The sequence below is a fragment of the Piliocolobus tephrosceles genome, chromosome 2 (genome assembly GCF_002776525.5).
Source record: "Piliocolobus tephrosceles isolate RC106 chromosome 2, ASM277652v3, whole genome shotgun sequence".
In the NCBI taxonomy this organism is placed as follows: domain Eukaryota; kingdom Metazoa; phylum Chordata; class Mammalia; order Primates; family Cercopithecidae; genus Piliocolobus; species Piliocolobus tephrosceles.
The window spans coordinates 151,588,458-151,614,774 of NC_045435.1; the positions used below are offsets into that span (position 1 = coordinate 151,588,458).

Below are 26,317 nucleotides of genomic sequence, written 5' to 3' on the forward strand. Positions count from 1 at the left end.
TTTTTTTTTTTTTTTTTTTTTTTCCCGACACTGATTTTCGCTCTTGTTGCCCAGGCTGGAGTGCAATGGCATGATCTCAGCTCACTGCAACCTCCACCTCCCAGGTTCAAGCGATTCTCCTGCCTCAGCCTCCCACGTAGCTGGGATTACAGGCATGCGCCACCACACCTGGCTACTTTTTGTATTATTAGTAAAGACAAGGTTTCTTTATGTTGGTCAGGCTGGTCTCAAACTCCCAACCTCAGGTGATCTGCCCACCGCAGCCTCCCAAAGTGCTGAGATTACAGGCATGAGCCCCCGCACCCAGCCTCAAATGATTTCTAATGGTAATGCTGGCAATTCCAGCAAAGCCCTGAGCCAGGAATTGGTGGAGAACCACCCTGGTTGTCAACTGCAAGGACTGGGTCTTGAAAGAGTAAAGATACTCATTCATCCAGAGACAGTTTTAAAACATGATCCCATGTTGCTGACTGGCAGTAAAACTTACACTCGTGTATTTAAATGTGTTGCTCACTAGTCATTAAGTTCAATTTGGATTTGGATTTTTCTGTGGCCTCTAAATAATATAAAGGCTTAAAGATAGTAAGAAATACATTTCACTTATTAGGGTGAGCATTGAAATGCTTCCTATAATGGACCTCTGATTTCATGAACCTTCAGTCCTGGGTACCTCCTATCTTGTTGATTGTTCAATGAAAAAAAAACAAGAGAATCACAAGAACAACTAGCAAACTTACCAGTTTCTTGATCCACAAAATGCCTAATAACTGTCTAAAACACTTCCTTTTTATGAACCCGGGGAACTATCAATCCAGTCCCTGTCTCAGTCAAGTACACCTTAAGCCCCAATGGGCAAATGTCAGTTTTATTTCTTACTAATGGTAATTCCACTATTTCTCTTGAGCCCTGACTCCAGAATTTAATCAGCAGTATAGTCCAAAAGTCCTCTGTATCAAACCAAACTTTTCCCTTGCTTCAGTACAAGACAATGTCTTCTTATTCTGTCAACCCCAGAGATACAAACAATAGTCATTCCAAGAATCAATAAAATATTTGAAGACAGTTAAGATACTCCTTAGACAATCTCTCGGTATAGTCAACCTTGATCTCTAAGGCCCATTTTTCTATCATGAAATTACAGAAAGAAATTTTAAATTGCATAGTCCTACCGACAGCGACAGATAAGGAAAGCAGGTTTCAGAGAGAGGTGGAATGAGTCACACAGGAAACAAGTTGTAGAATGGGCATGATTTAGGTCTCTTGAAGCCTGGTGCCGTGTTCCTCCCACCACCCCACACAGTCAACCAATCTGCCTCATTTTTTGTTTCTTTTCTCTGGGCTCCTATAGTTTCTAAGACAGGCCTAATTGGAGTTTTACTCTATAGAAGTATCAGAAGAAAATATATCCATAAAAGCTGAAGGAAAAGACCAACATGTATGATGATATATAACTTTAAAACTCTGTTGTAAGTTACATCAAACAGAATTCAGGAATTGGTAACAGACTGGAAAAATATATATTTGTAATACACATAACAAAGGATTAGCACTCATTCTGTTTTTATAAAGCGTTATAAATCAGTAAGATATCAAAATGGACATACAACAGAAATACACCATTCTGAAAAGAAGAAATAAGGATGGCTAAAATACCTTAGGGAAAAAAAATGCTATGGAGCAATCAGAAAATTGTTTAAAAAATCACTTTTCATCTAACTGATTAGGGGAAAAAATACTTAAGTATGAGACCGAGGGTATCTAATGTTGGCCAGAAGTGGGCACTTTCATACCCTGTTAGAACATAAACTGATTAGGCATTTATAAGGTAACTTGGCAATACTAGTCAATTTTTTATTCAGAAATGGCACTTCTAGTAATTCTACAGGAGTATGTGCATAAAAATTATACAAACAGGTTTACTGCAATATTGCTTGTAATGGCCAAAAACTCCAAACAATTTAAATGTCCATCATGGAGATATGGTTAAGTATATTATGGTATATACCAAAAATTTGAAGTGTGTTAAAAGAATGAGATACATAGTTGTATATGCCCACATAGTTGTATATGTATACAAGGTTAATATACCATAAAATCTCTAAAAGGATACCCAGCAAGTTTTTTATACAGAGGTTCCTTCTAGGCAAGGGAATAGGACAGGGGAGAAGAGAACTTCAGCATTTTAATCTGTATAGTTTTATTTAATATTTGTGGTCACATTTATTAGGTAATTTAAAAAAATTATTTAACAATTTTTGGTCATATTTATTAGGTAATTTTTAAAAAGGAAGAGACAAAATCTTATTAAGCTCAAATACAGCAAAATAGGACATGGGGATGAGCTGGAAGGGGCCAGGTTAGGCTGATCAGCTCATGCAGGTTTTAAGAATTCAGAACAGACCAGATGAAGATGGCTGCTCAACAACTATAAAGTTTGGATTCCTGGGCACAAAACATTTTAAAATGCATGCCTTAATTTTATGGCACATTAGGAGGTATGGAGGTATCTACATGTCATCACCACACTGCTAGCTTATTGTATGTTAAGAAAGAATAATATTAAAGGCCAGACATCTTGCTGTTTAAGATGAGAACAGTATACTTCTTTTGAGTTTTAAAATAAAATCAAATGAAATAACAGCTCTCAGGTTAAATTATCAGATCATCTGCAATAACCAGGAATGGAAGAAATTGCTGTTTTCCATTCAGACAGAAAAAAAAAAAAAATAGGAGAGACACGCCCTTGGATCATTTGACAAGCACTGCAAGCACGCATGTGTCTGTGCTGTAAGTCCAGTATAACAATCCTCCTACCCCGCAGAGCATGGGTGCAGCCTTTCCCACTCCCCTACCCCTGGGACCCTAGGATCCATCATTCCAGTGACTCACCCAGTCATCCATTTGCTATAGTTTCTCTTTCAAACAGTGATAGATGCAAAACAACATTTTCCCCCAGAGCATTTCCACCTTCAATTTTGTCGAAATGTTTTCAATGTGTAACTCAGTTATTTCCAGAAGACACCTTCCATCACTCTTAGACTCACTCAAAAAAAAAAATAAGTGGTTTCCCAAAGTATTTAACTTGCTCCTAAGATAACCTTTGTCTTATACTTTCCTATCTTCAGTGTCTAGCTCAGTGATTGCACATAGCAGATGCTCAATAAATGACAGTTAATACATCATCCTCTAGAAAAAGGTGTCACTTCCCTGAGTCCCACTGAATGATTCTGTCATGGTTTTTCATATAATCAGGCTGTTACTTCACTCATCTTGAAAAGAAACAAAAAAACAAACAAAAACTGTGCTTTAGTTAATAGTACTGTACCAACTTAGCTGTACTGTTCATTTCCTAGTTTTGATAAATATACCACAGCTGCGTTAAACATTTGGGGAAGCTGGATGAAGGATACAGAGGAACCCTGTCTTTGCAACTCTTCCGTAAATCTAAAATTACTTCAAAACAAAAAGTTTAAAAAGTAAAACAACCCAATGAGTACAATAAATGTTCTCTTGACCCCACTTCCCTTTCCAGCTACCATTCCATCTTTTTCTTCTCTTTAACAATTTATCTATATTCATTATAATTGATTTCCTCTGAATTGCTCCTAAACCTATTTCACTGTTTTCACTCCCACCATCCATCTTATCAAGATCACCAATGACCATCCAGTTGCCAAATCAATGGCCACTCAATGATCACTCATCAGACCTCGTCTTTCCTGTCCTATCAGCAGCATGACACAGCTAGCCAATCCATCCTCTATGAAACACTTTCTTCATGAGGCTTCTTAACACCACACTCATCTCCTTTTCCTCCTACCTGTTTATTGGAGAACTTTTTGCACATGTTAAGAGCCCCAAACCTCATCAACCATGATTGAATGTGAACCACTGACACAACAGGGACGACCTAAAACAAGCTGAACATCAACAAATTGACTGTAATGGATGAAAACAATCAAATGTATAAAAAGCCATGAGTTCATAATGATACTTTAAATAATCTCACTGGTCGTCTAAAGGTTGCTAAGGCACCAACACATAGTATGCTAACTGATAAATAAAAGGAAATAAATCAAGCATCAATCCTGCCTTTTCTTTACAGACTCATTTCAGGGGAATCAAAGCTGATGAGGGAAAGTTCTATATGGAGCAATCACAGACAATATATGCAGGAAGAATAAGAGAAATGGATAATTAACCCTTAATGAAAAAATAGCTATCGGCAATGATCAATGGCTGCTAAAACAATTAGGTGAAAGTTTGATGAAGACCATTATATTGGATGATTCAGGCTGACAAATGCTGAAACCACTGATCCATCTTAACAGCATTAAAAGTGGGACAGACATTATATGCCTCGTGTGATGCCACAGGAAGCACACCACTTTATAATGTAGGCTTGCAAAAAAAATCTTGAATCTGAATATAAACAAGTTCTAGATATAATTATCAGTTTACATGAAATACAGAGGAGAGAGGATCAAGCAACACCCTGAGGATACAGGAGGCCAGGTTCAAAATGTGGGAAAGCCTACAGAACAAATAAGGCAGTTTCTTTAACAAATAAGTCATGGGGGAAAAAAGTGTCCATGTGTATGTGTAGGAGTGTAAGGAGTGTGCCATTAATTAAAATAAACATAAAAGACATTAACCTAATGCAATATTCAGACTTTTGAGGCCATGAGGAAACAACACAGAAGGGTCTTCGAGGGTATTAAGGAATCATTGTCACTTGTGTTAGGTATGATGATAGCATTGTGATTGTGCTGAGGTGATGTATCTGTTAGAAATATATACTGAAGAATTTACAGGTGACACGATATAATTTCTAGGCTTTGCTTGAAAATACACCAGCTTCAGAACACCCCCACGAAGAAGCTGAGCGCTGACAAAAAACAGAATGCTGCTAGTCATGGAAGCCGGGTGATAGATGCACGAGAAGTCATTTTACTATCTCTACTTTGTCGTATGTTTGAAAAACTATAAATAAAATTTGAGAAAGATACAAATATCAGATTAACCTAGTCTCTTGAGTAGGCTGTGAAAGGGTCTCACGTCAAAAGAAGAAACATTTTTTCAAACTCATAGAGCCAGAAGATCCTTAAGAAGTCACTTCAATCCAGCTCATCAACTCTGAGCAGGCCCTTTCACCCATGAAACAAATATTGATGAAGTACCTATTTTGTGCCTGGCACAGCAATAAACAAGACAGACGCACACCCACATGAAGGTTTCAAGTTAGACCACATCTAAGGCATCTAGCCTCTTGAAATCCTTTCTGAATAGGACAAGGAATAGCAAATTAATAATGACAATACACTCATGCAGTGTTTTGCTAAGCACTTCACATGTACGATCACCTTCAATCCCCGTAACAGCCCTATCAGGTAGTAGGTAGGTAGCAGTACCATCTCCCTTTTACATGTAGTTTTAAGTGTGTAATTTTAAATGAGGCATACAGCAGTTAAGTGACTTGCTCAAGCTCATCTACCTAGTAAGTAGTATAGGTGAGATCTGAACCTAGGCAATCTGGCTCAAGGGCTTTCGAGCCTATACTCTGAGCCACTGCACTATGAATTCCAAGTCACTCTGGCTGAAGTTAGCTCAATTTAAGTACCAAAAAGATCAGGACAGGCCTGGCAGGCAAGAGCAAGAGGACATTCTCCGCCAGACCAGAAAATGCTGTTCTGCGCTTAGCACCAAAATGACAGCACTGAAAGGATGAACACTCCAGGCAAGGGCCCATCTCAGCAATTCTGCCAATACTGAGTCAGCAACAGGGTGGCAGGCAGAGCTGGGATCTCCAGGACAGGTGACCCTTGCTCTCTGACAACAGCAGGCACACAGCCAGCGTGGTGCTGGTCAAACAAAGGCAGCAGGCAACACCTCCCAATCCTCCCATTCCATGCTGCACTGGAGATGCTCACCTTGCACCTCCACTCCTGACGCAGAGAGGCCTGGGTTACGTACTTTCCCCATACCTTTAGGTGTCCTCCCCCGCCGACTGCCTTCACCAGTTGGTAGAAGTGCCCCTTGATAATCCCACATCCTCACATCTCATCATGCTCCTATGTCCTCAGCCTGGGCACTTTGGGGCCAAATGATAAGTCAGGGCTCCTTGTAGTGGCCCAGAGCTTCACATATTTCCTTCACCTCTGAGGTACTGATGACCATTTCCTTGAATGGATTATGATATTCCCATCACGTCAAAGGCTCCTCCCTCCCCAAATTCAAATCTGGGATCAAAATGGTTGACAAATGATCTCTGCTTAAAACTTGAGAAAACTCAAAACTGGGCAGAAGCTAGAGTCATCTTCAGGTCCCATGAATCATATGAGTTCAAGCCCAGAAGTCCCTGGGAGGCCTGCAATAACAAAGATAAGAAAGGGTAACCTGTCTTCTCTCATCAGCTCCAGAACAGAATCTCAACTGGAGCCCCTAGGTCTCCAGTACTCATCTGTCCTTCTTCCCAGGCTCCCTTCACCCTCCTGTGATCTCTATGCAGGCAACCTTGGGCCCAGGACTACTTGTCATAAAAGGAGTGGCCTGGCCTCAGTCAGGACTTCTTTTGGATTTTTAAAAATCTAAACAAAGAACTACAATCTGCTTTCTAGCAGTTTCATCAGAGCAGCTTTGGGATGAGGCTCCACCATTCTCTGTATCCACTCTAGGGGACTGCCTCCCAATCTCAGACTTAGCAAGGAGTTAAAACATCAGTTGCTTTCTTTCAGTCATTCAACAACTATATGTTAAGGAGCTGCTGGTACCAAGAACAACTCTGGCAAATGAGTGAAATAAAAGTAAAAAAGCAGGATTTAGAAACAGCTCTCTACCCCCTAATCAATGCTAAGTACATTTCCATAGCCAGCCAGCCCAGGCACTGAAGGCAGATTCAACATGGAACACCACCAATGCCTTTGTCCCAAGCAAGAAGCTGCCTCCTACAGCATTAAGGCAGACAGCCAAGACACAGAAAGGGTTTCATTTAAGAAGAAACTAACAGTTAGGACACACACTTACGATATTCATTAACAAAAAAGCAAATATGCTAGATATTTAACTCCCTAAAGCAGTTTTCCTAACAATTTTCCATGTCCAAACTTAACTTTGATGTACCAAATAAGACTGTAGGCCATAGTACAGTAAACAAAGGCATTAAAAAGAATTTTCAAAGTAAAATAAGATTGTACTTAAACTATAATTTTATTAAACATAAGATATATAGATGGTTGTCAAATAATTTAAAGCTAGCCCACATTTTACACTCAAAATCACATGTTCCCATGATTAGACATAAGTATATATGTATATTTTTTTGCCTAAAGACAAAAGAAAAATCTATATTGACCAATCATGGTACATCATGAGACAATTAAATCATTGTTAACAAAAGAAAATCAGTGTAGTAAAAAACAGTTTGATCACTGAGGTCTTTGCAAAAAGTTTATCATTTAAGTCTGCCAGCTGGCTTTTATCCAGCTGGTCAATACGTTTACAGCCTTAAAAAATAAGACAACTTAAGTAGAGATAAAAAAAAATTAATCATGCCACAAAGGACAGGAGATCTCCTGAGTAGATCTCACCTCTTTATCTTTTCTGTGTCTGCCTCCTACCACCACTTCTCAAAGCAAATGTGTTCTTTGGATACATGGTGGTTTTCCAGTTGCTTGGAGAAAAAGTCTGTCATTGGAGGTGGGCCACAAATATAGAACAAAGTCTCTTTTGAAATATGATCTCTTATCTCCTTCTCCGTTATTCTTCCTTCTACCAAAAACCAGAATAAACACCAAATTAAGCCAGACATGGTTGTATCAGCAAATGAGGAAAGACTAACCACAATTCAGCTACAGTGTTTATTTGCAAGCTCAGTGAGCCTAGTCTTCTCAAGACATTCATAGGACGGCTCCTGTTGGCCTCTGGGGCCAGACCCAAGCAGAGTGCATCTCCAGGCTTCCTAAACCTAAGCAAGCAAAGCGGGACGCTCATCGTGACGCACTCTGCAGAAAGGGCCAGCTACCTTACTGGTGGTCTTTGATGGAGATACAAACTGCCTTCAGCAAAGGAAGTAATTGTTTTATAAAAATCCTTTCAGAGGAAATTATGAGTTGTTTAAATGACCATTAATGGCAAATGGAATCAATTCAGCCAAATCTGGAATATAAATTATTTGTAAGTATACTCCAGTGATGATGCAAAGGCCCCTTAAAAAGTGTGAAAAGTACACTTTTAACATAGGCAATAGGAAACCTGTATATAATGAGTAAACCCAACTAAATATCTATTTTTCCATGAGGAATCACCCCAATTCCCCAGATAGTGACATTCCCAGCCAGCAACTTCCAACAATAAAGCATCTACGCTCAACCAACTGGTGTGTCCATCAAATAACTGCATGGAGATAGTCAAAATATCTTTAGGGGACTCACCCGTGATGTACGGCTTGAGTTCTGCACTGATTTGTGTAGTCTGTTTTGTAACATGCAAACTGCATGCAATCTTCTCAGGAAATTCATTTACTAAATCAAGGATATTTTTCTGGAATGTCAAACATATTTGGTCACACTACAATTTTTAAAAATCAAAACAGATGTGCACAACCACTGACGCTGAACCTCGACTCCCATTCTGCACACGTCTGCCGCTCTTGCTCTCTACTTAGAGAGATATTGTTTGCAGCCTAGCAGGCCAGAGCATTCAGACTACAGAGGGCTATTTGGCTTTAATTGAAATCTGAATATGCTAACAAGCATATTACCAACTCTCCGGGAGTTTTTTCTTTTTCCTTTTTCTCAAGCATTGGCAATTAAGCAGCAGTTTCACTGACCACAGTTGTGTCTTTAACTGTTTCTGTTCTTTTGTTCATTCCTGCAGCTGCAAAGCAATCCCCAGTGAAAGCTTTCTTCATCAAATGCACTTAGTTTAAACAGATGCAACTGACGGGGTTTCATTTACCCAGCTGGGTCCAAACTGCCTAAGTCTTACCTACCCCTGTGATACACCAGTACACTGTAGGTCTCTTGACTGGAATCTCAGGACCCTTGTGACTTTTCTGTTCATCTAACCTCCAGATTCCATCCCACCAAAACCTACCCTTTCCTGTCACTTAACTGGTGGCCCGCTCAACATTAGCAGTTTTACTTGTCTTGGGTAAGATGTGTTGGTTAGTTCTCATTTGAGCATGATTAAACCTTGCCAAGCCTTTTGTTTGAACCTTTGCAGAGAAAACAGAACCTAGAGAAAAAACTTTCATGAACAATTAATACCACTACACAAGTTTGCTTACACAAGCTATATCTCCTTTACCTTAAACAGGAGTTCGCTGGTATTTTTTGCACTGTAGAATAGTTTTATTGTTCCTATCTCATATCCACTTCTTTTGTTTGCCTGCTCTCTGAGGAGATCAGCTGCGTGCCGCAGGATGGAAAGCAGAGGGTTAATTCCGACTCCTCCTGCAATCAACACGAGGTTTCTAGAGGCATCCGCAGGCTGAGGGTCAAAGAAGAACTCTCCACCCACTCTCACAGCCACTTCGGAGTCAAGTGTACACTAAGGCAGGAAAGAAAAGATCTTTTAGCCTTTTGTAGCACAGGTCTTAAACCAAAGGTTCTACTTTAATAAAACTGGGTCTATCTCCCGTATTATCAGTGTTTAGGACTATTTTTATAGCTTGCTCCCAATTTTCCCGAGGCCCTGTGAATTAATTCCACTTGCTCATTTTATAGGCCATACGCTAGTCCACCTTCATAATCCATAATGAACAGCCATTCCAACACTGAGAAAAGGAGATGTGCTTCAGTGATTTTACCATTTGTTAACTTCTTAGGCGAGGAACTGGACTGAGGAAAGAGGCAATGGACTCAAAGGCAGGGGACAGCTCTGAAGCATGGGTCTCCTTTATCTGAGTTGTGTTTCTGTGTTCTAACCAAAGCTGAGAAACAGGATGTGGCAAATGTCACTAGACTGTCTACCCTGGGTTCATCAAGGCTGAAAAGTGTAAGTACTGGTGCTCCCTCTTGATCCTCAGTAAGGCAAAGCCAGACCAGCTCTACAGGCTTAGACCAGCCCTGCAATACTGTTCTGTGCTGTTCCCTTCTCCCTAGAGAAACAAGAACAGGCAGCCAGAGGCTTCGTACCAGGGAGTATCACATAGACCTATCTAGATAAAGCACCTACTATTTGGTGAGGTCACTTATGCCTGTAATACCATCAGAGTTGAATGTACTGGTTTTCTCAGTGGGGATGCTACTGCTTCTGATGAACATGTTTGGGAAACTTGTGATGACATTTTTTTATTGTCACAATGATTTGGAGAATCCAACTGGCATTTAGAGGGCAAGGCCAGAGATGCTAGAGATCCTACAAAATTCATGGTTTCCCAGAGCTGGCTCCTACTAAGCTGGTGGTCAATTCTACAGGAATTTTGTAAGAAAGTTTCTACTGGTAGTTTGAAATCAGCCATTGTAGGAGTACTTACAGCACAGAAATCAGCAAATGATACAACTCAGATAAAATCAGATAGCTGGTTTGCCAGCACACCATTATCTACAATGCACAAGACTGTCCTGCACAATGACTTGTGAATGGCCCAAAAGACGTTCTTATAGGTGAAAACTGGTTTATAATGATCTAAGACTAGACCCTAGCTCATTTTACAAATAAACTCAGTAGCCACAATGTAGATTGCACTTTGTTGTGTTCAGAACTTGACCAAGCATGTTCACTGTTCTGGAAAATCACATTCCAGTTAGTGACATGTGTCACCCACACAACACATCTTTATCATCTGCATCTGTAGACAGTGTATTCATGGTGATTCTATGTTTAGGAATGGCATCTGATTACTTCATTCTATCTTCAAGTTAGATCTGCCTAACCATTTGTATTTTAAAATACACATTCTTTGATTATGCATCACTTTCGTTTATTTCTCCTTTGTATTACAGTTAGAGAATTATGTTATTAAAAAAAACTATGGGTACATTACATTAACTATGATTTTCATTTCAGGACAGTTCTAGAAAAGGGCATTGGATCTGACAGAGTTGGTAACCCCTTGTTTGGAAAAAAACCACTGATCTAGGAGTCAAAAGACTGAATTTTAATCATGGCCCCTATGAAATCCAGCAAGTCCCTTAAATTCTGAGCCTCTGCTGCCACTCCTGAAAAACAGGTGCCAGCACCTGCACTGCCCATCTCACAGGGTTGGTCTGAACATGGACTGACTCACAGTAGGGGGAACTCGCTAGTATCCGGCTCTAAGAAGGAATTTTGGTCGTTGCAGCTGTCACAAAAGAAAAAGTGCTGGCGATACCAGCTTCCTGCTTCTCTGTCACTAAAAAACAGATCCCAGGAATAAAGAAACTTATATTAAGAGCGTAGATTTCTCCCATTACATGTTCCTGGCATAAATCAACTAAATGAATGCCCTCCTAAGAAGTAATAACAGCTTTTTGAGAACCAAACCCTTAGCATTCACAGCTTGGCACCTTGCATGTCAGGTGAGCAGTAAGTACTTCTGGACATGAATTTCATTTGGGCTCTGCAAGTTAAAGATGAGTTAAACTTAGAGAATATCTAAGAAAAATGAAAACTATTTGAATTCACAAGAACATGTCTTTTTTGGTAAAGAACTGTTAAATGGATACCCTTTCTCTCGGGGAAAAAGTCTGAACTTAACTATTTTAAATATGTGGGAGATTTTTACATGAATGGTGATAAGTGGGTTTTCATTTTTGACAAAAGAAATTAGCAGCAAGGGAACATTCAGTTAGGAATAACTAAAATCTAGGAATTGCCACAGTGGCTACCAAAGTGCTTTAAAATATTCTTTTAAGTCTCAAAAATAGAATTTAAGATACAAGAGGCTCTGCCTAATGATGACAATGAATTTCATCTCCTATATCCTCCTTCCCTCCCTCTCTTGCTTGCCTGTGCAGTTCTCTCTTTATCTATAAGAATCAGAGTGAAAGAGACTGAAATAATTTTCTCCAATGGCCATCTCTGGCAAGCTTAGTAATGACAAAAAAGAAAGCCTCTAGGTTATTGTTTTTAGAAACCAGAGTATTTTCAACTCTAAAGGTGACAAGAAAATGTGCCCCAGGGGAAGATAATACTCAAGAAGCCTGTCTTATCCTTGACACAAAATAATCTTCGGGAGGTCTGTCTTCTGATTTGGTAGCACCTGGGAAGAATTAAAAGCCACGTTTGTCTTTTTGTTTATTAATAAAAACTGCGAGGGTAACATGAACACAAGACTCAAAGTACTGTACACTGTAATATGTAAGTGAGTAAAAGGACATTACTTTCAATTACACAGCAATGTATCTAATTTTGGTATAGATTTTCTACTTGTGAAATAAACAACCTTTCCACAGCAACTGGAGCTAAGCACACAATAGCTGTCTAGAACCCTTTACTCTGCCAAGAGCTTGAGCCAAAGCAGATAAAATAAAGGAAGACGTTTATGGCACTTCATTCCATGTCTCAACGGTGCAGCCTGCTGCCACCCAGACACTCACGCGCCTCCATTGTCCACTATAATGGCTTAATAAGACAAATCCTCAGGAGGAAAATAGCCACCTGAAAACAGTTCCAAGAGAAATCTGACTTCATAAAGGCTGTCTGCAACTCCCACTGGGTAGAGTAGAGCAGGCACTAGAATTAGGATGTGCATTCAAGCAATATCACTTTGAGATTTTCCACAGCCTGTAAGAGTAAGTTCCTTCACTGAAATGCCAATGAGGCATGAAATCAAGCAGGAAGCCGTGGACCGGGACCAGGCCAAGTTGCCTGAGAAGCTAAGGATAACAGGGAGGATGGGGAGATGTTCATGGCACTAGGAGCTGGCATGGCTATGCTTATTTCAACTCTGAGCAAGGGGCATGCGGACACCTCGTTGCTCTCACCCCAGCAGCATATTTTAGCACCTCTAGGAGCAGCCTAGAGCCAGTAATGAATGGAAAATCCACAGAGAATCCAAAAAGGAATGAGGCAGCTGAGGCCACACTGACAGAGAGACTCAGAAGGTTGCAGGGTGAAAATGTGACAGGACACATTTACAATGGAAATGCCTGCACAGGCATCTGGGGGTTATCCTGGACAGACATAACTTGATGTGTAAACCACAAGAATATATTGTGTTGCTCCTGCACATTTTTAAAAAATTATTTAAAAAATTTCCTTAACAGAAATCTTTTTCTTTTGGTATACGGTTCTATGAATTTTAACACACATATAGATCTGGGTAACAACCATCAAAATCAAAACATATACTAGTTCTATCACCCCCTGAAAATATTCCCCTGTGCTATCAATCCTACTTTTACAGTCATCTCAACCCCAGTCAACCACTGATTTGTTTCCCATCATTATATCTATGTCTTCCAGAATATGACAAAAATGGGATTTTACAGTATGTAACCTTCTGGGACTGCCTCCTTGCATTCAACAGAATGCCTCTGAGATTCGCCCACATTGTTGTGTGCATCAATAATTCATCTCTTTAATAGTCCCTTGTATGAATATATCACAGGTTATCCATTCACCTGCTGAGGGACATTTGGGTTGTTTCTAAAAGTTTTAAATAATTATGAGTAGAACTGCTATAAATATTCATGCTATGCTTTTATATAAACACAGCCTTCACTTCTCTAAGACACTCAGAAGTGGTAATGCTGGATCATATGTTAAGCGTATGTTTAACTTTATACAAAACTGCTAAAATGTTTTCCAGATTGGCTGCACTATTTTGCATTCCCACTAGCAATATAAGCAATATATGAGAGTTTCAGTTGCTCCACATCCTTGTCAGCACTTGGTATTGTCAATATTTTTAATTTTAGACACTGGACTAGATCTGTAGTGGTATCCCACCACATATAGTTTTAATTTACATTTCCCTCAGGGTTAATGATGTTTGAATACCTTTCATTGCTTATTTGCCATCCTCATATCCTTTTTTAGTGAAATGTCTATTCAATCCGTTGTCCATTTAAAAAAATCATTGTTGCTTGTTTTCTTTTTGTTGACTTTTGAGATTTCTTTATATATTCTAAATTCAAGCCCTTTGTTAGATATCTGATTTGTAAATATTTTCTCCCAGTCTGTAGCTTGGTTTTAAATTGTGTTAAATGCCTTTTGTAGAAAAAGTTTTAATTTTGACCATGTCCTATCATCAATCTTTTCTTTGATGGATCTTGCTTTTGCTTTGTGCTTAAGAATTTTACCTACTCTCAAGTTTCAAATATCTCCTGTTTTCTTCCAGAACTTTTATAGTACCATGTTTTACATTTAGATCTACAACCCATTTTGAGTTAATTCTGAATATAAAGCATGAGGTTTACATTTAGGTTGAAGGTTTTTTGTTGTTTGCATCTAGATGCAAAATTGTTCCTGAACTATTTGTTGAAAAGGTTATCCTTTTGCCATTCAATTTTTCCACTGAATCTAGCACCTTTGTCAAAAATTAAGTGACCATATATGTCAGTCTATTTCTGAGCTCTTTATTTTGTTACATTATTTGATGTGTCTCTCCTTTCACCAATACCATACTGTTTTGAATGCTGTAGCTTTATCTTAGCCTTATTTGATTAATGTGATTCTTCTCAATTTATTCTTCTTTTTCAAAATCGTTTTAGCTATCCTAGGTCCTTTTTTGTTCCATACAAATTTTAAAATCACTTGTCCATATCTACAAAAAATTCTGTTGAGATTCTGATTCGTGTTATGTTAAATCTATAAATCAATTTAAGGAGAACTGACTTCTTTACTATGTTGAGTTTTCCAATCTACGAACACAGTACATCTCTCTATTTACTCACGTCTTCTTTGATTTCTTTCGTGTGATTGAAATGAACTGAGTCTTTTTTTGGACTGTTTGCAAGAGGGTCCCATATTGGGAGATGGGCCAGAGAGCATCCTAAGCTAGCTGGTTTTCACAACACAAAAGCTCTCTTCAGCTACTACAGGACATATTAGTTCCTACAAACATGGTTTGTCTGTGTGATTCTTTGCATGCTTTCTCTCCTAACTGAACCTTGCTGCATCTGGGTGGGCCTTCTACAGCCACAAAACTCAACTGTGTTTCCATACCCTCTTTCGCAGACAAGAGCTGTAACTCCCACCCCACTCACTCATGTATTTTTGTTGGTGCTCTATGAAATGTGCTATTCTTGGCCTCTCCCCTCTACTTATTTCCATGTGGCTCCTACAGAAACCCCAAAATTCTCTGCAACGTTTAAAAATATACTAGAGTGTGTTTCCAAGTTTTGCTGAAAATAGAGTTTTTGTTTTCTTTTTCCTTTGTTGATTCTCAATGATTTCCAGGAAACAGGAAAATGCTGTTTTTGAAGCCTTATTTGTACTGGTATGTGTTTTTGGTAAAGAAGGTAAGAAAATGCCTGGGATGGGATAGAGGTTGTTGGCAAATATAGAAGACACTCTTGTAAAGAGGAGGAAGTGAAAGGAAAAGGAAAAGGATAGAAAAGACAAAAAGTGAAAAGGATGGAAAGGTCAAAAACTAAGACAACAAGTAACTGATCTGTTCTGAGCTCATTCTTTGTTATCAGCGTTCTACTAGGTAATGACAGGCAGCTTCTTTAGGATTGTGTTGAGCCCTGTGGTGAAGTAAGAGTCATTAACAGCAGTCAAATTGGATTCTCTCTCAGAATCCCAAGTGAAGAGCTTTCCAGACACTGAAACGGAGAGGCAATGGCACCGTGGATTTAGCTGTGCTCACCTCTGGGAAGAAGCAGTACTATGTAATCAGATAGTTTTCCCTCCAAAAATGACAGAATAATTTAATTCCCTTTATTTAGGATGGTTAAGACAAAATAATCTGATTTATAGATTTATCATTTATATGACACAAAGAGCCAACTTTTTAGAACTTGTCTAAAATATAAAATATTTTAATTCTAAAGCAGTATTCAACTGAATACCATTTGGTGACCCAGAAAATATTTCCAGGTCCCAAAGTCTCTGACTCATACTTAATGCACAAAAATTTCTTTGACCTTTCTTAGAAGCTCTTTGTGGGCATGTACCCTTTTATTCAAGCCCAGGTTTCTTAGGTGAATCGAATGAACTTAACACAAATTTTGTGGGTGGCAGAGATTCCCAGATCATAGAGTTTAAACAGGCAGTTTGCTTACCGTATTGTGAACCCAGAGGGCAGGAGGGTGGTTTGTATATTTCACTGCCAATTCTATCATTCTCTCTTGTTCTAGCAGTCTGGGACTGGAGCATATTGAAAACCCACCAACCACAGAGACTCCTGGAATAAAAAAATCAACCCTAAAAGGAAAGCCAAATAAATGATTATTGTTGAAGCCATTTTAAAAATTGGTAAGTTAAACAAAATTGATAAACCTTTAATAGACTAGGAAAAAATTACTAAAATCAAGAATAAAAGAAGAGACATCATCACAAAGGCTTATAGAAATAGAATTATAAAGGAATTCTATGAACAACTATATGCCAAAAAATTAGCTAACTTACAATGAAATGCACAAATTTCCTAAAATGACATAAACTACCAAATTTGACTCAAGAAGAAAGAAAATCTGAGCAGACCCCTAACAAGTTAAAGGATTGAGTTAATAATTTTAAAAACTTCCCACAAAGAAAAGCTCAGGCCCAGGCCAGGCGTGGTGGCTCACGCCTGTAATCCCAGCACTTTGGGAGGCCAAGGCAGGTGGATCCTCTGAGGTCAGGAGTTTGAGACCAGCCTGACCAATATGGTGAAACCCCATCTCTACTAAAAAAAATACAAAATATTAGCCATGCATAGGGGTGCATGCCCGTAATCCCAGCTACTTGGGAAGCTGAGGCAGGAGAATCACTTGAACCTGGGAGGCAGAAGCAGCGAGCCGAGATTGCGCCATTGTACTCCAGCCTGGGCAACAAGAGTGAAACGCCATATCAAGAAAAAAAAAAAAAGAAAGAAAGGCTCAAGTCCAGATGGCATCCTGGTAAGTTCTGTCAGACATTTAAAAATTAATACTAGAAATTCAACCATTATGGAAAACAGTATGGCGATTCCTCAAGGATCTAGAACTAGATGTACCATATGACCCAGCCATCCCACTACTGGGTATATACCCAAAGGATTATAAATTATGCTACTACAAAGACACATGCACACGTATGTTTATTGCGGCACTATTCACAATAGCAAAGACTTGGAATCAACCCAAATGTCCATCAGTGACAGACTGGATTAAGAAAATGTGGCACATATACACCATGGAATACTATGCAGCCATAAAAAAGGATGAGTTTGCGTCCTTTGTAGGGACATGGATGCAGCTGGAAACCATCATTCTTAGCAAACTATCACAAGAAGAGAAAACCAAACACCGCATGTTCTCACTCATAGGTGGGAACTGAACAATGAGCTCACTTGGACTCGGGAAGGGGAACATCACACACTGGGGCCTATCATGGGGAGGGGGGAGGGGGGAGGGATTGCATTGGGGAGTTATACCTGATATAAATGATGAATTGATGGGTGCTGACGAGTTGATGGGTGCAGCACACCAACATGGCACATGTATACATATGTAACCTGCACGTTATGCACATGTACCCTAGAACTTAAAGTATAATAAAAAAAAAATAAAAAAAATAAAAAAATTAATACTAATCCTTCAAAATCTATTCCAAAAACAGAAGAGAACACTTCCCCACTCATTTTATGAGGCCAGTATTACCCCCATACCTAAGCCAGACAAAGACATTGAAAGAACACTACAGACCAGTATCCCTTCTGAATTTAGGTACAAAAATTCCAGGAATACAAGGTTGGTTTAACATCTGAAAATAAATAAATATAATACACCACTCAGTAGAATAAATGACAAAACCCATATGATCATCTCAATAGTCAAGAGAAAAGACATCTGACAAAATCCAACACTTTTTCATAACAAAAATACTCAAAAATTAGGAATAACTGGGAACTTTCTCAACCTGATAAAGGGCATCTACAAAAGACCCATACCTAACATCCTACTTAATGGTGAAACGCTGAAAGGTTCCCCGCTAAGAGAAACAAGATAAGGATGTCTACTTTTCACCACTCCAACTCAACATTGTACTAGAGGTTCTAGCCAAGGTGAGTAAACAAGAAAATGAAATAGAAGGTATTCAGAACAACAAACATCCTACTTACTGGTGAAAGGCTGAAAGTTTCCCCCCCAAAAGAAACAAGATAAGGATGTCTATTTTTACCACTCCAACTCAACATTGTACGTTCTAGCCAAAGTGAGTAAACAAGAAAATGCATTCAGATTGCAGAGGTGGAAGCTGCAGATGGTATGCTGTCATATATAGAAAATACTAATGTATTCACTAAAAAGATATTAGAACTAATAAATTCAAATAAGTTTGCAGGATACAAGATCAACAGACAAAAATCAACTGTATCTCTATACACTAGCAATGAACAATCCAAAAGTGAAATTTAGAAAACCAATTACACTTATAATAGCATAAAAAAGAATAAAATAACTGGGAATAAATTTAACAAAATAAGTGTAAGACTTACACAATAAAAACTATAAAACACCACTGGAAAAAAGATCTAAGTAAATGGAAGCATATCCCATGTTCATGGCATGGAAGACTTAATATTGCTAAGATGGCAATACTCCTCAAATTGATCCACAGATTCAATGCAATACCTACTAAAACCCCAGGTGGTTTCATTGTAGAAATTGACAAGTTGATCATAAAATTCATATGGAAATTTGAGGAACCCATAATCATCAAAACAATCTTGAAAAAGAAGTTTACATTTGTAGGACTAACACGTCCTGATTTCAAAAGTTACTACAAAGCTGCAGTAATGAAGACACTGTTGTACTGACATAAGGATAGACATGTAGATCAATGGAAAAGAATGGAATGTCCAGAAATAAAGCCTTAAATTGATGGTGAATTGATTTTTGACAAGAGTGCCAAAGCAATTTAATGGCAAAAGAACAGTCTACTCAACAGTGGCACTGGGAGAACTGAATACCCACATACAAAGAATGAATTTGGACCCCTATCTCACAAAATATACAAAAATTAGAGTAGAAACTTAAATGTAAGAGCTAAAATAATAAACTCTTAGAAGAAAACACAGGAGTAAAACTTCATGGCAATGGCTTCTTAGATATGACCCCAAACCAAAAAGGTTGGAAAAAAAATAGAGAAACAGATTTCACCAAAATTTAACACTCTGTGCTACAAATGTTATTATCAAGAAAGTCAGGGCCGGGCGCAGTAGCTCATGCCTATACAAATTCCAGCAATTTGGGAGGCCGAGGTGGGCGGATCACCTGAGGTCAGGAGTTCGAGACCAGCTTGGCCAACATGGTAAAACCCCATATCTACTAAAAATACAAAAATTAGCTGGGCATGGTGGCACACGCACCTGTAGTCCCAGCTACATGGGAGGCTGAGGTAGGAGAATCACTTGAACCTGGGAGGCAGAGGTAGCAGTGAACTGAGATCACGCCACTGCACTCCAGCCTGGGCGACAGAGTGAGACTCCATCTTAAAAAAAAAAAAAAAAAAAAGAGAGAGAGAGAAAGTTAAGAAGGCAATCTACATAATGGGAAAAAATATTTTTGAATACTGTATCTATTAATATTAAGGTACTTGTATTCAGATTATATAAAGAAGTCTTACAACTCAGTAATAAAGAGATAATCAAATAAAAAATGGGTAAAATACTTTTAATTAATATTTCTTCGAAGAAGATATATAAATCGCTAATAAGCACATGAAGAGATGTTCAACATCAATAGTCATTAGGGCAATGTAAGTCAAAATCATAATGAGCTGCCACTTCACACCCACTTGGATGGCTATAATCAAAGAGACAAACAATAGTGTTAGAGTCTGGAGAAATGGGAACACTTACACATTGCTGGTGGGAATGTAAAATGGCACAGCCACTCTAGAAAACAATTTAGTAGTTCCTGAAAATGTTAAACACAGTTAGCATATGACCCAACAATTCCACACCTAGGTTTAGACCCAAGATAGGTGAACCTGCATGTCCACTCAAAAACTTATATACGGATGTTCATGGCAGCATTATTCACAATAGCCCCAAAGTGGAAACAATCTAAATGTCCATCAGCTGAAGATATAAAAAAAACGTGGCATAGAATGAAGTACTGATATAGGCTACAACACAGATGAACCCTGAAATCATGTTAAGTGAAAGAAGCAAATCACAAAAAGACCACACGCTGTACTGTATGATTCCACTGGTATAAAATGTCCGTAAGAGACAAATCCACAAAGACAAAATAGATTAGTGGTCATCTAAGCCAGGCAGGAGGATGGGGAATGAATAATAATCATTACAGAGTTTCTTTCTGGGTAAAAATGTTCTAAACGTGATTACGCTGATAGGTGCACAACTCTGTTAATATACTAAAACCTCTGAATTGTACACTTTAAATGTCTGAATTTTATATGAATATATCTCAACATAACAATCTTTTTAAGTTTTAAAAAGTATGAAAAAAGTGGCAAGAAAAGCAACAAAAACTCTCCCACTAGCATTTGACAGACTTAATAGGCTGATATGGCCTTTGAGTTACACAAGTCTTAACATTTCCTTCTTTTCTTCTAACCACATCCTATAGTCTAGAACTCCTGGGTTTCAAGCTTTCAATAATTCTATGCCACAGAAACCCTTTTTTGGTGAGGATTCTAGGAAATGCAATAAATCTAGTCACAGGCCAAGAAATATGTATTGGAACACAGAACCACAAAAAATTCTCATCCCCATATCTGGGAAACATAAACATTCAATCTAGGCATTTCACAGCCATCACAACAGCAAAAAGTATCATCCTTCCCCAGTTGCTTACCTACATACAGGCCTAAAAGAAAAGCACAAGATGTTCTTTAATCTGATCTATGACCTTAAAAAAATATTCTCCTGCAGTCTATGGCCTTACATTTCCAGTCATTTATTATAAGTCTTTAAAAACCAGTTCTGGATTGGAAGCGCTCCAGAAAAGGTCTTTAGCCAACTTTAACCTATTTTCACTTGACTCTTTTCCATGAGTACTTTAACTTTCTTTTCATTTCTGACAAGATAAAAATTTAAAAGACTATCGTTAGCATTGGTTAACACAGTTGCCATATGCTATCACAGAGGAGGTATACAAAAATCTCCATCATTTCCATGTTTAAAAAATAAACACATTAATGAGCTACTTTTGCTGCTTCATCTCCTGAACTACAGTGCCCTCTGCTGCTCAATGCTGATGATGACCATTCTCTCAGTTGAATGAAAGGGAACTCTCTAGTAACTCTGGAGAGCTACCTTTGGGAAAAAAAGGACTTCTTCATTAAAAAATACAGAATTTAAGTTATATAAAAACTTCATCTGAATGGATTTAAGAAAATACGTACAATACATATTTCATAAAACATCTATCCAAGAAAGAATTAAACTTTAAATACACACCTTTAAAAATGTCCTTTGCAGGATGAGCACTCGTGGAGCCATGAGTTAAAGCCCTTACTATATACCCAATGAGTGAGTGTACGCAGAAGGAGCCTAGGTGCGCAGTAAAGCAGTGGATGTCCACATCCAACCATGACACACCAGGCAGCCGGGTCCTGTGCACAAAGGGAGCCCCAGTGCCAAGCACACAGCAGCTATAGAGATCCCAGAACTCTTTAGTCCTTTCCTGCAGTTCTCAGAGCCCCTCACTCATTCACCTAATGCAAATATCAAGGAGAGCACCTGTCTACCATATACAGGCACTGTGGTACTGGCTAGAGGTACAAAGATGCATGTATGTCTTAGTTCCTGCCCTCAATGAACCCACTCTAAGAGGAGGAAAATTAACAAATACATACAATTAAATGGACAATGATAAAATCTGCTTAGCGTAACGGGGCAAGGCAGAGGAAGGAGGAGTCAATTCTACCAGGAGTAGAGGAATTAAGAAAGACTTCACAGAAGAGATGCCCTTTAAACAGTCTTAAAAGACACACAGTGCTCACCAGATAAGCAATGGGGGAGAACACAGTTTGAAAAAAGATGCCAAGGAATACGGTGCTGTGTTACGTGTAGTCCTGTGAGAATCAGGGCTGCCACACATGGTCGTGTAGGCTGTAAGGATGTTATCTATCTACAGTGTGGCGGCCCTGCTCAAGGGTAGGGGTAAAGTCGTATGTCTCTAATCTTGCTCCTCTAATGTTTCTTCTTGGTGTCCTCTTTCTCTCAGTAGGGCTCAAAGTTACTTTCTAGCATCTAAACTTATGTTATCTTGTAGAAAGTCACACACACTAAGACCAGGAATTCCCTCCACTATGTGAAAATGCTTTGGCCTTAGCTCCCCTCAGGAGGCATGCTATACCCAGCCAAGTGTGGACTGAGTACTGATTGGGGCATCAGTGATGACACCGTGGTGATGAGCCCCCACTCCTGCCCGGCCTGCCGCTCTTCCAATCAACAGCTTCACTGCAGGGAAACTGACCAAGGACAGAAGAACCGGAATCTGTCCCCTAGGCCTTATCAGCACATAAGATCTAACTGATTGAATGAAATCCTTATTAGCAATAACAAAAGCTAAACTCAAACAAATAAAGTTAACATTAGGCATTATGCTAAACACTTTAATTATCCCAAAACATAGGAATACTACTGTTCCCCCTTTGAAGATATGAGAACTGAAGCCCAGATAAATAAGGAAACTGACCACATCACAGAGCTAGCTGGTAGAAAGCAAGCATATGAGCTGAGCAGTCTCTAGGGCACTAAGCGACAACACACTGCTACCCACAGTAGCATAACCAACGCCGGAGGCAGACGGTGAGCATCACAGCCAAATGTGAATCTAGAAACTCAGGGCAGCTGCACACTGTGTGAGGACTAGTGGTGGCAGGCTCCAGGCCCAAGAGCGAGTGCCAATCTTTCCATCCCGAGGGAGAGGAATCCTGGTCAAGGGCAGGCCTCCCCAAGGAGCTGACAAGTGGCAGGCCTACTAGTAAGATGGACCAAGAAGCTCAACCCTCATCATGTGAGGAATGTTTTGAGGTGGTTCCGCCTTTGGCCTTTCTCTCAGAATTGGATTGCTAGAGTTCTTGGAACTGGTTTCTTGCCACAGGAACCAGTCCTCTCTGCAAGGCCCAGTAAGAACACAGTGTAGTGCAAAAAGAGCCCCTTGAGGCCTATATCTGATCTATACCGAAGGTGTCTACACAGGAATCTGTGGCCAAAGCTCCAGCTAGTCACAGACAACATTCATTTATTTAGAGTTGGGCCTGGAACCTCATTCTCAGAGTTTGGTAGGTGTCAGAGGAAGCCACTAGTCAAAACTTCAGAGATGTGGAATCATGGCCCTCTCTCTTACCCCAAAGATAAGCCCGACAGCAACCCTCTCCTTGATTTCTAGCAGCTCTGCAGTCTGATAATCCTAACACAGAAACTGCATGGCAGCCCCATTCTCACTCCCTCTCCCTAATCCTTGCCTTCTTCTCCAAAGTGCCACATGGCGGTTACTACCAAGCTGATGGTCTGAGAGAGCCTAGAGCACAAAGCCATCCAAGCAACAGCATGGAAGGGACAGACACTGCCAATCTCAGTAAAATGGCCATTCTGTAACCATAAGGTCAAATATCAAAAGGAACTCAAAACCCCTGGAACCATAAATCCATGGTAAGGGTACAATCTGTTGCAAGAGGAGGGCCCAGGGGCCTGGAATGAATGCTGATCAACACCTGGGAGGGAAAGCGTCACCACTACCAGCCAGCGATCCTTATCCCCCAAGTCCGACCTCCGAAGAAGTCTGACAGGCACAGACTAAATCCAGGCCTAAATTCAGTGAAATGGCCAAATCCATTCATTGGGATGTATACATGACACCAACCCCAAATCATTTCATCTTGAGAATCACAGTAGGACTCTGTTTTTAAAAATATCACTAGGGAATGAGGACATTTTCTTATCAGGTAACTGAGGTTAGCAAGTGCAATACATTTGCAGGCACACCACAGTGGCAGCACAATAACCAATGCACAGGCTTTTCCTAACCAGGAGGCTGGGTCTGAGTCTTGGCAGGATTCAGAGTTGAAAGCAGAGAGACAGTGCTGTGCACAGTACACAAACACTTCCATAGAAAGTAAATATGGAAAACCAGATCATTACAATTAAAGTTTCCACTTTTCAATATAATGACTGCTAAACCATTTTTGAAGGGTAAATATGTTGCCCACCCCGTAAAATGGGCAAAATGCATTTAATATGTATCATCGAACATGTGCAAAGTTCGCAGCAAATTGCTTCACAAACCCAAATTATTGCAATCAGCATCTTGTTTTCTAGTTCTAAATTCAAAGGCAAACTATTAACACACAAGACTGCGAACTCTTGCTATTATCACACTTGCTATTATCACACATCCTCCTTCTAACAAAATCACATTTCCAGATGGACTGCCAAAATTAGTCAAGTGACTCCTAAGAAACACTATCAAGACTGACAGGCCAAAAATCCATTTAGAAATGAATGCTTTATTTAAATAAAGGACACACACACCCAAACACACCTTTCCTAAGGAAATTCAAGTTGCTTTCTTTACACCTGAACTTGAATTGAAGCTCAGGGAGGCCCCATTCGGAGGGAAAGGGAGACAGCTGAGCTGTTACCCAGACAGCATGCTCATCAGTACCGAGTCAAATGGGACAGACTTACGATTTGTGTGGGGGTTCTGGGGAGCTGGGCCAGATTGGGGAATCCTAATAACAAATTAGGCAAAGTATTTAAATTCAACCCAGATAAGGTACGTATGATAGAAGAATTCAGTCAAGAGGGTAATGAGCCCTGTGATGACGTCACTAGTTCCTCTTCTCTTCAGGATACTTTGTTTACTCTGCATTGGACACAAAGAAGACCTTTTAAAAACCTATGAAATCTCCTGCAACATGTAACTCAAGGAGATTAGATTACTGAAGTGCAATCTGTTAGCAGCCATTCCTGAAGAGTGTTAATTATCAGAGCTGTCAGTTCCACGGGCCAGAACTAGCTTTATTTCAATGTGGAAAACTCAAGACAGCAATTTTCATATATGACTGAAGGAGCCATGGGCTCAAAACCCAAGTGGGCTCTGAGGCCAGGAAAGGAATCAGATCTTCTGCGCCAACCAAGACTCACCTTGAGGAGATATGATTTAGAACTCGTCTTCCTCAAGGGAATGGCTAGCCAAAGAAGTCTTTTCCAGAAGAAAAAATAATCCCTTCTATCTGATGGCACCTTCTTAAACATACACACTTGGAACACAGAACAGTCACTTACCACTGGCCAGCTTTAAAGGAAAAGTCTTGATCAGCAACGAGCAAGCGGAGGCTCTTCACTGACGGTGACTCACTGGCAGCTCCACACACCTTAGCTGCTGACACAATCTAAAACCAAAAGATGAACTGTGGCTGAGGTTAGTGCGTACACAGCACAAGGGACAAATGGTGGCATCCTGGGAACTAAGGTTTTTGAAATCTACGAAGATGTGGTTTTTGAAAATTGCCAAACAAGGTAAAACACACTTTGCTTTAGTTCAGCCTACCACCATGTGAATACATTTTAATTAACTTCTTTTTGAGAGACTTGCTATCACACTAATTTAATTTCATCCTTCATTCAAAAGTCATCTATTCAAGGGATCATTTAACGGGCACTTAGTGATGAGTATCCACAATGTGCTGTGCACTGGGCCAGGCGCTCTGGGAGAGCTCAGGGAACGGGCACCCCGTAAACAAGCCAGGGTCTTATCAGGGAGCTGCCATTAAATTCTCCACCAGTATGAGGCAAAGTGAGGCCCACTGTTGCTTCTGGGTGTGTAAGGAGTCCACGAAGAGCTAATTTCAGAAATCAAAAGCAGACACTTAGAAACTTTAACAATTTCACAGAACAATCTTGTGCCTGTTGAGTCTAGTAATAGAAAACAAATTGGGTTTGCACTCTTCATGTCTTTGTTTTTAATTAATTTTCCAATTCATTTTTTATCATACAATATTTTATAAAATGGAAACAGTTCACAACCTTAACAACAAAAAGAGTCCTTCCCTACAGATAATTTGAGAAGCACTACTTTTACATTATGTATCTGATTTCTGGAAAGCCTTGAATAGGTCTGACTCGGGAGCTATGCAGGTATGTGCCATTCATGGCTCAACACCCCTCAAATTCAAAATGTCTCTATTTCCTTTATTCTTTCATCTGCTTTGTGTTTCTTTGCCCTGTAAGCCTGGGACATCTTCACAAAGAAAAAAGACAACATGACTCTTTCCTCAACCT

At 39.5% G+C, this 26,317-nt stretch overlaps 1 protein-coding gene across 6 annotated transcripts in view; it reads right to left on the minus strand.

The window, feature by feature from the left end:
• The window catches only part of OXNAD1 (oxidoreductase NAD binding domain containing 1), a 63,457-nt gene that overhangs the window by 13,661 nt on the left and 23,479 nt on the right, over window positions 1-26,317 (minus strand). For 3 of the 6 annotated variants that reach the window (XR_002730698.2, XM_023207356.2, XM_023207355.1), the window contains exons 5-9: window positions 25,322-25,428; window positions 16,155-16,296; window positions 9,307-9,549; window positions 8,430-8,538; window positions 7,587-7,767 (exon numbers count right to left, since the gene is read on the minus strand). Coding sequence is in view for 5 of the 6 variants with exons in the window: in XM_023207356.2 (XP_023063124.1) it covers window positions 7,613-7,767; window positions 8,430-8,538; window positions 9,307-9,549; window positions 16,155-16,296; window positions 25,322-25,428 (756 nt within the window). In the remaining variant the exon portion in view is untranslated. Of the gene's footprint in view, window positions 1-1,501; window positions 7,768-8,429; window positions 8,539-9,306; window positions 9,550-16,154; window positions 16,297-25,321; window positions 25,429-26,317 lie in introns of those variants that run through there. The other 3 variants (XM_023207358.2, XM_023207359.2, XM_023207357.2) reach the window with 2 other exon arrangements.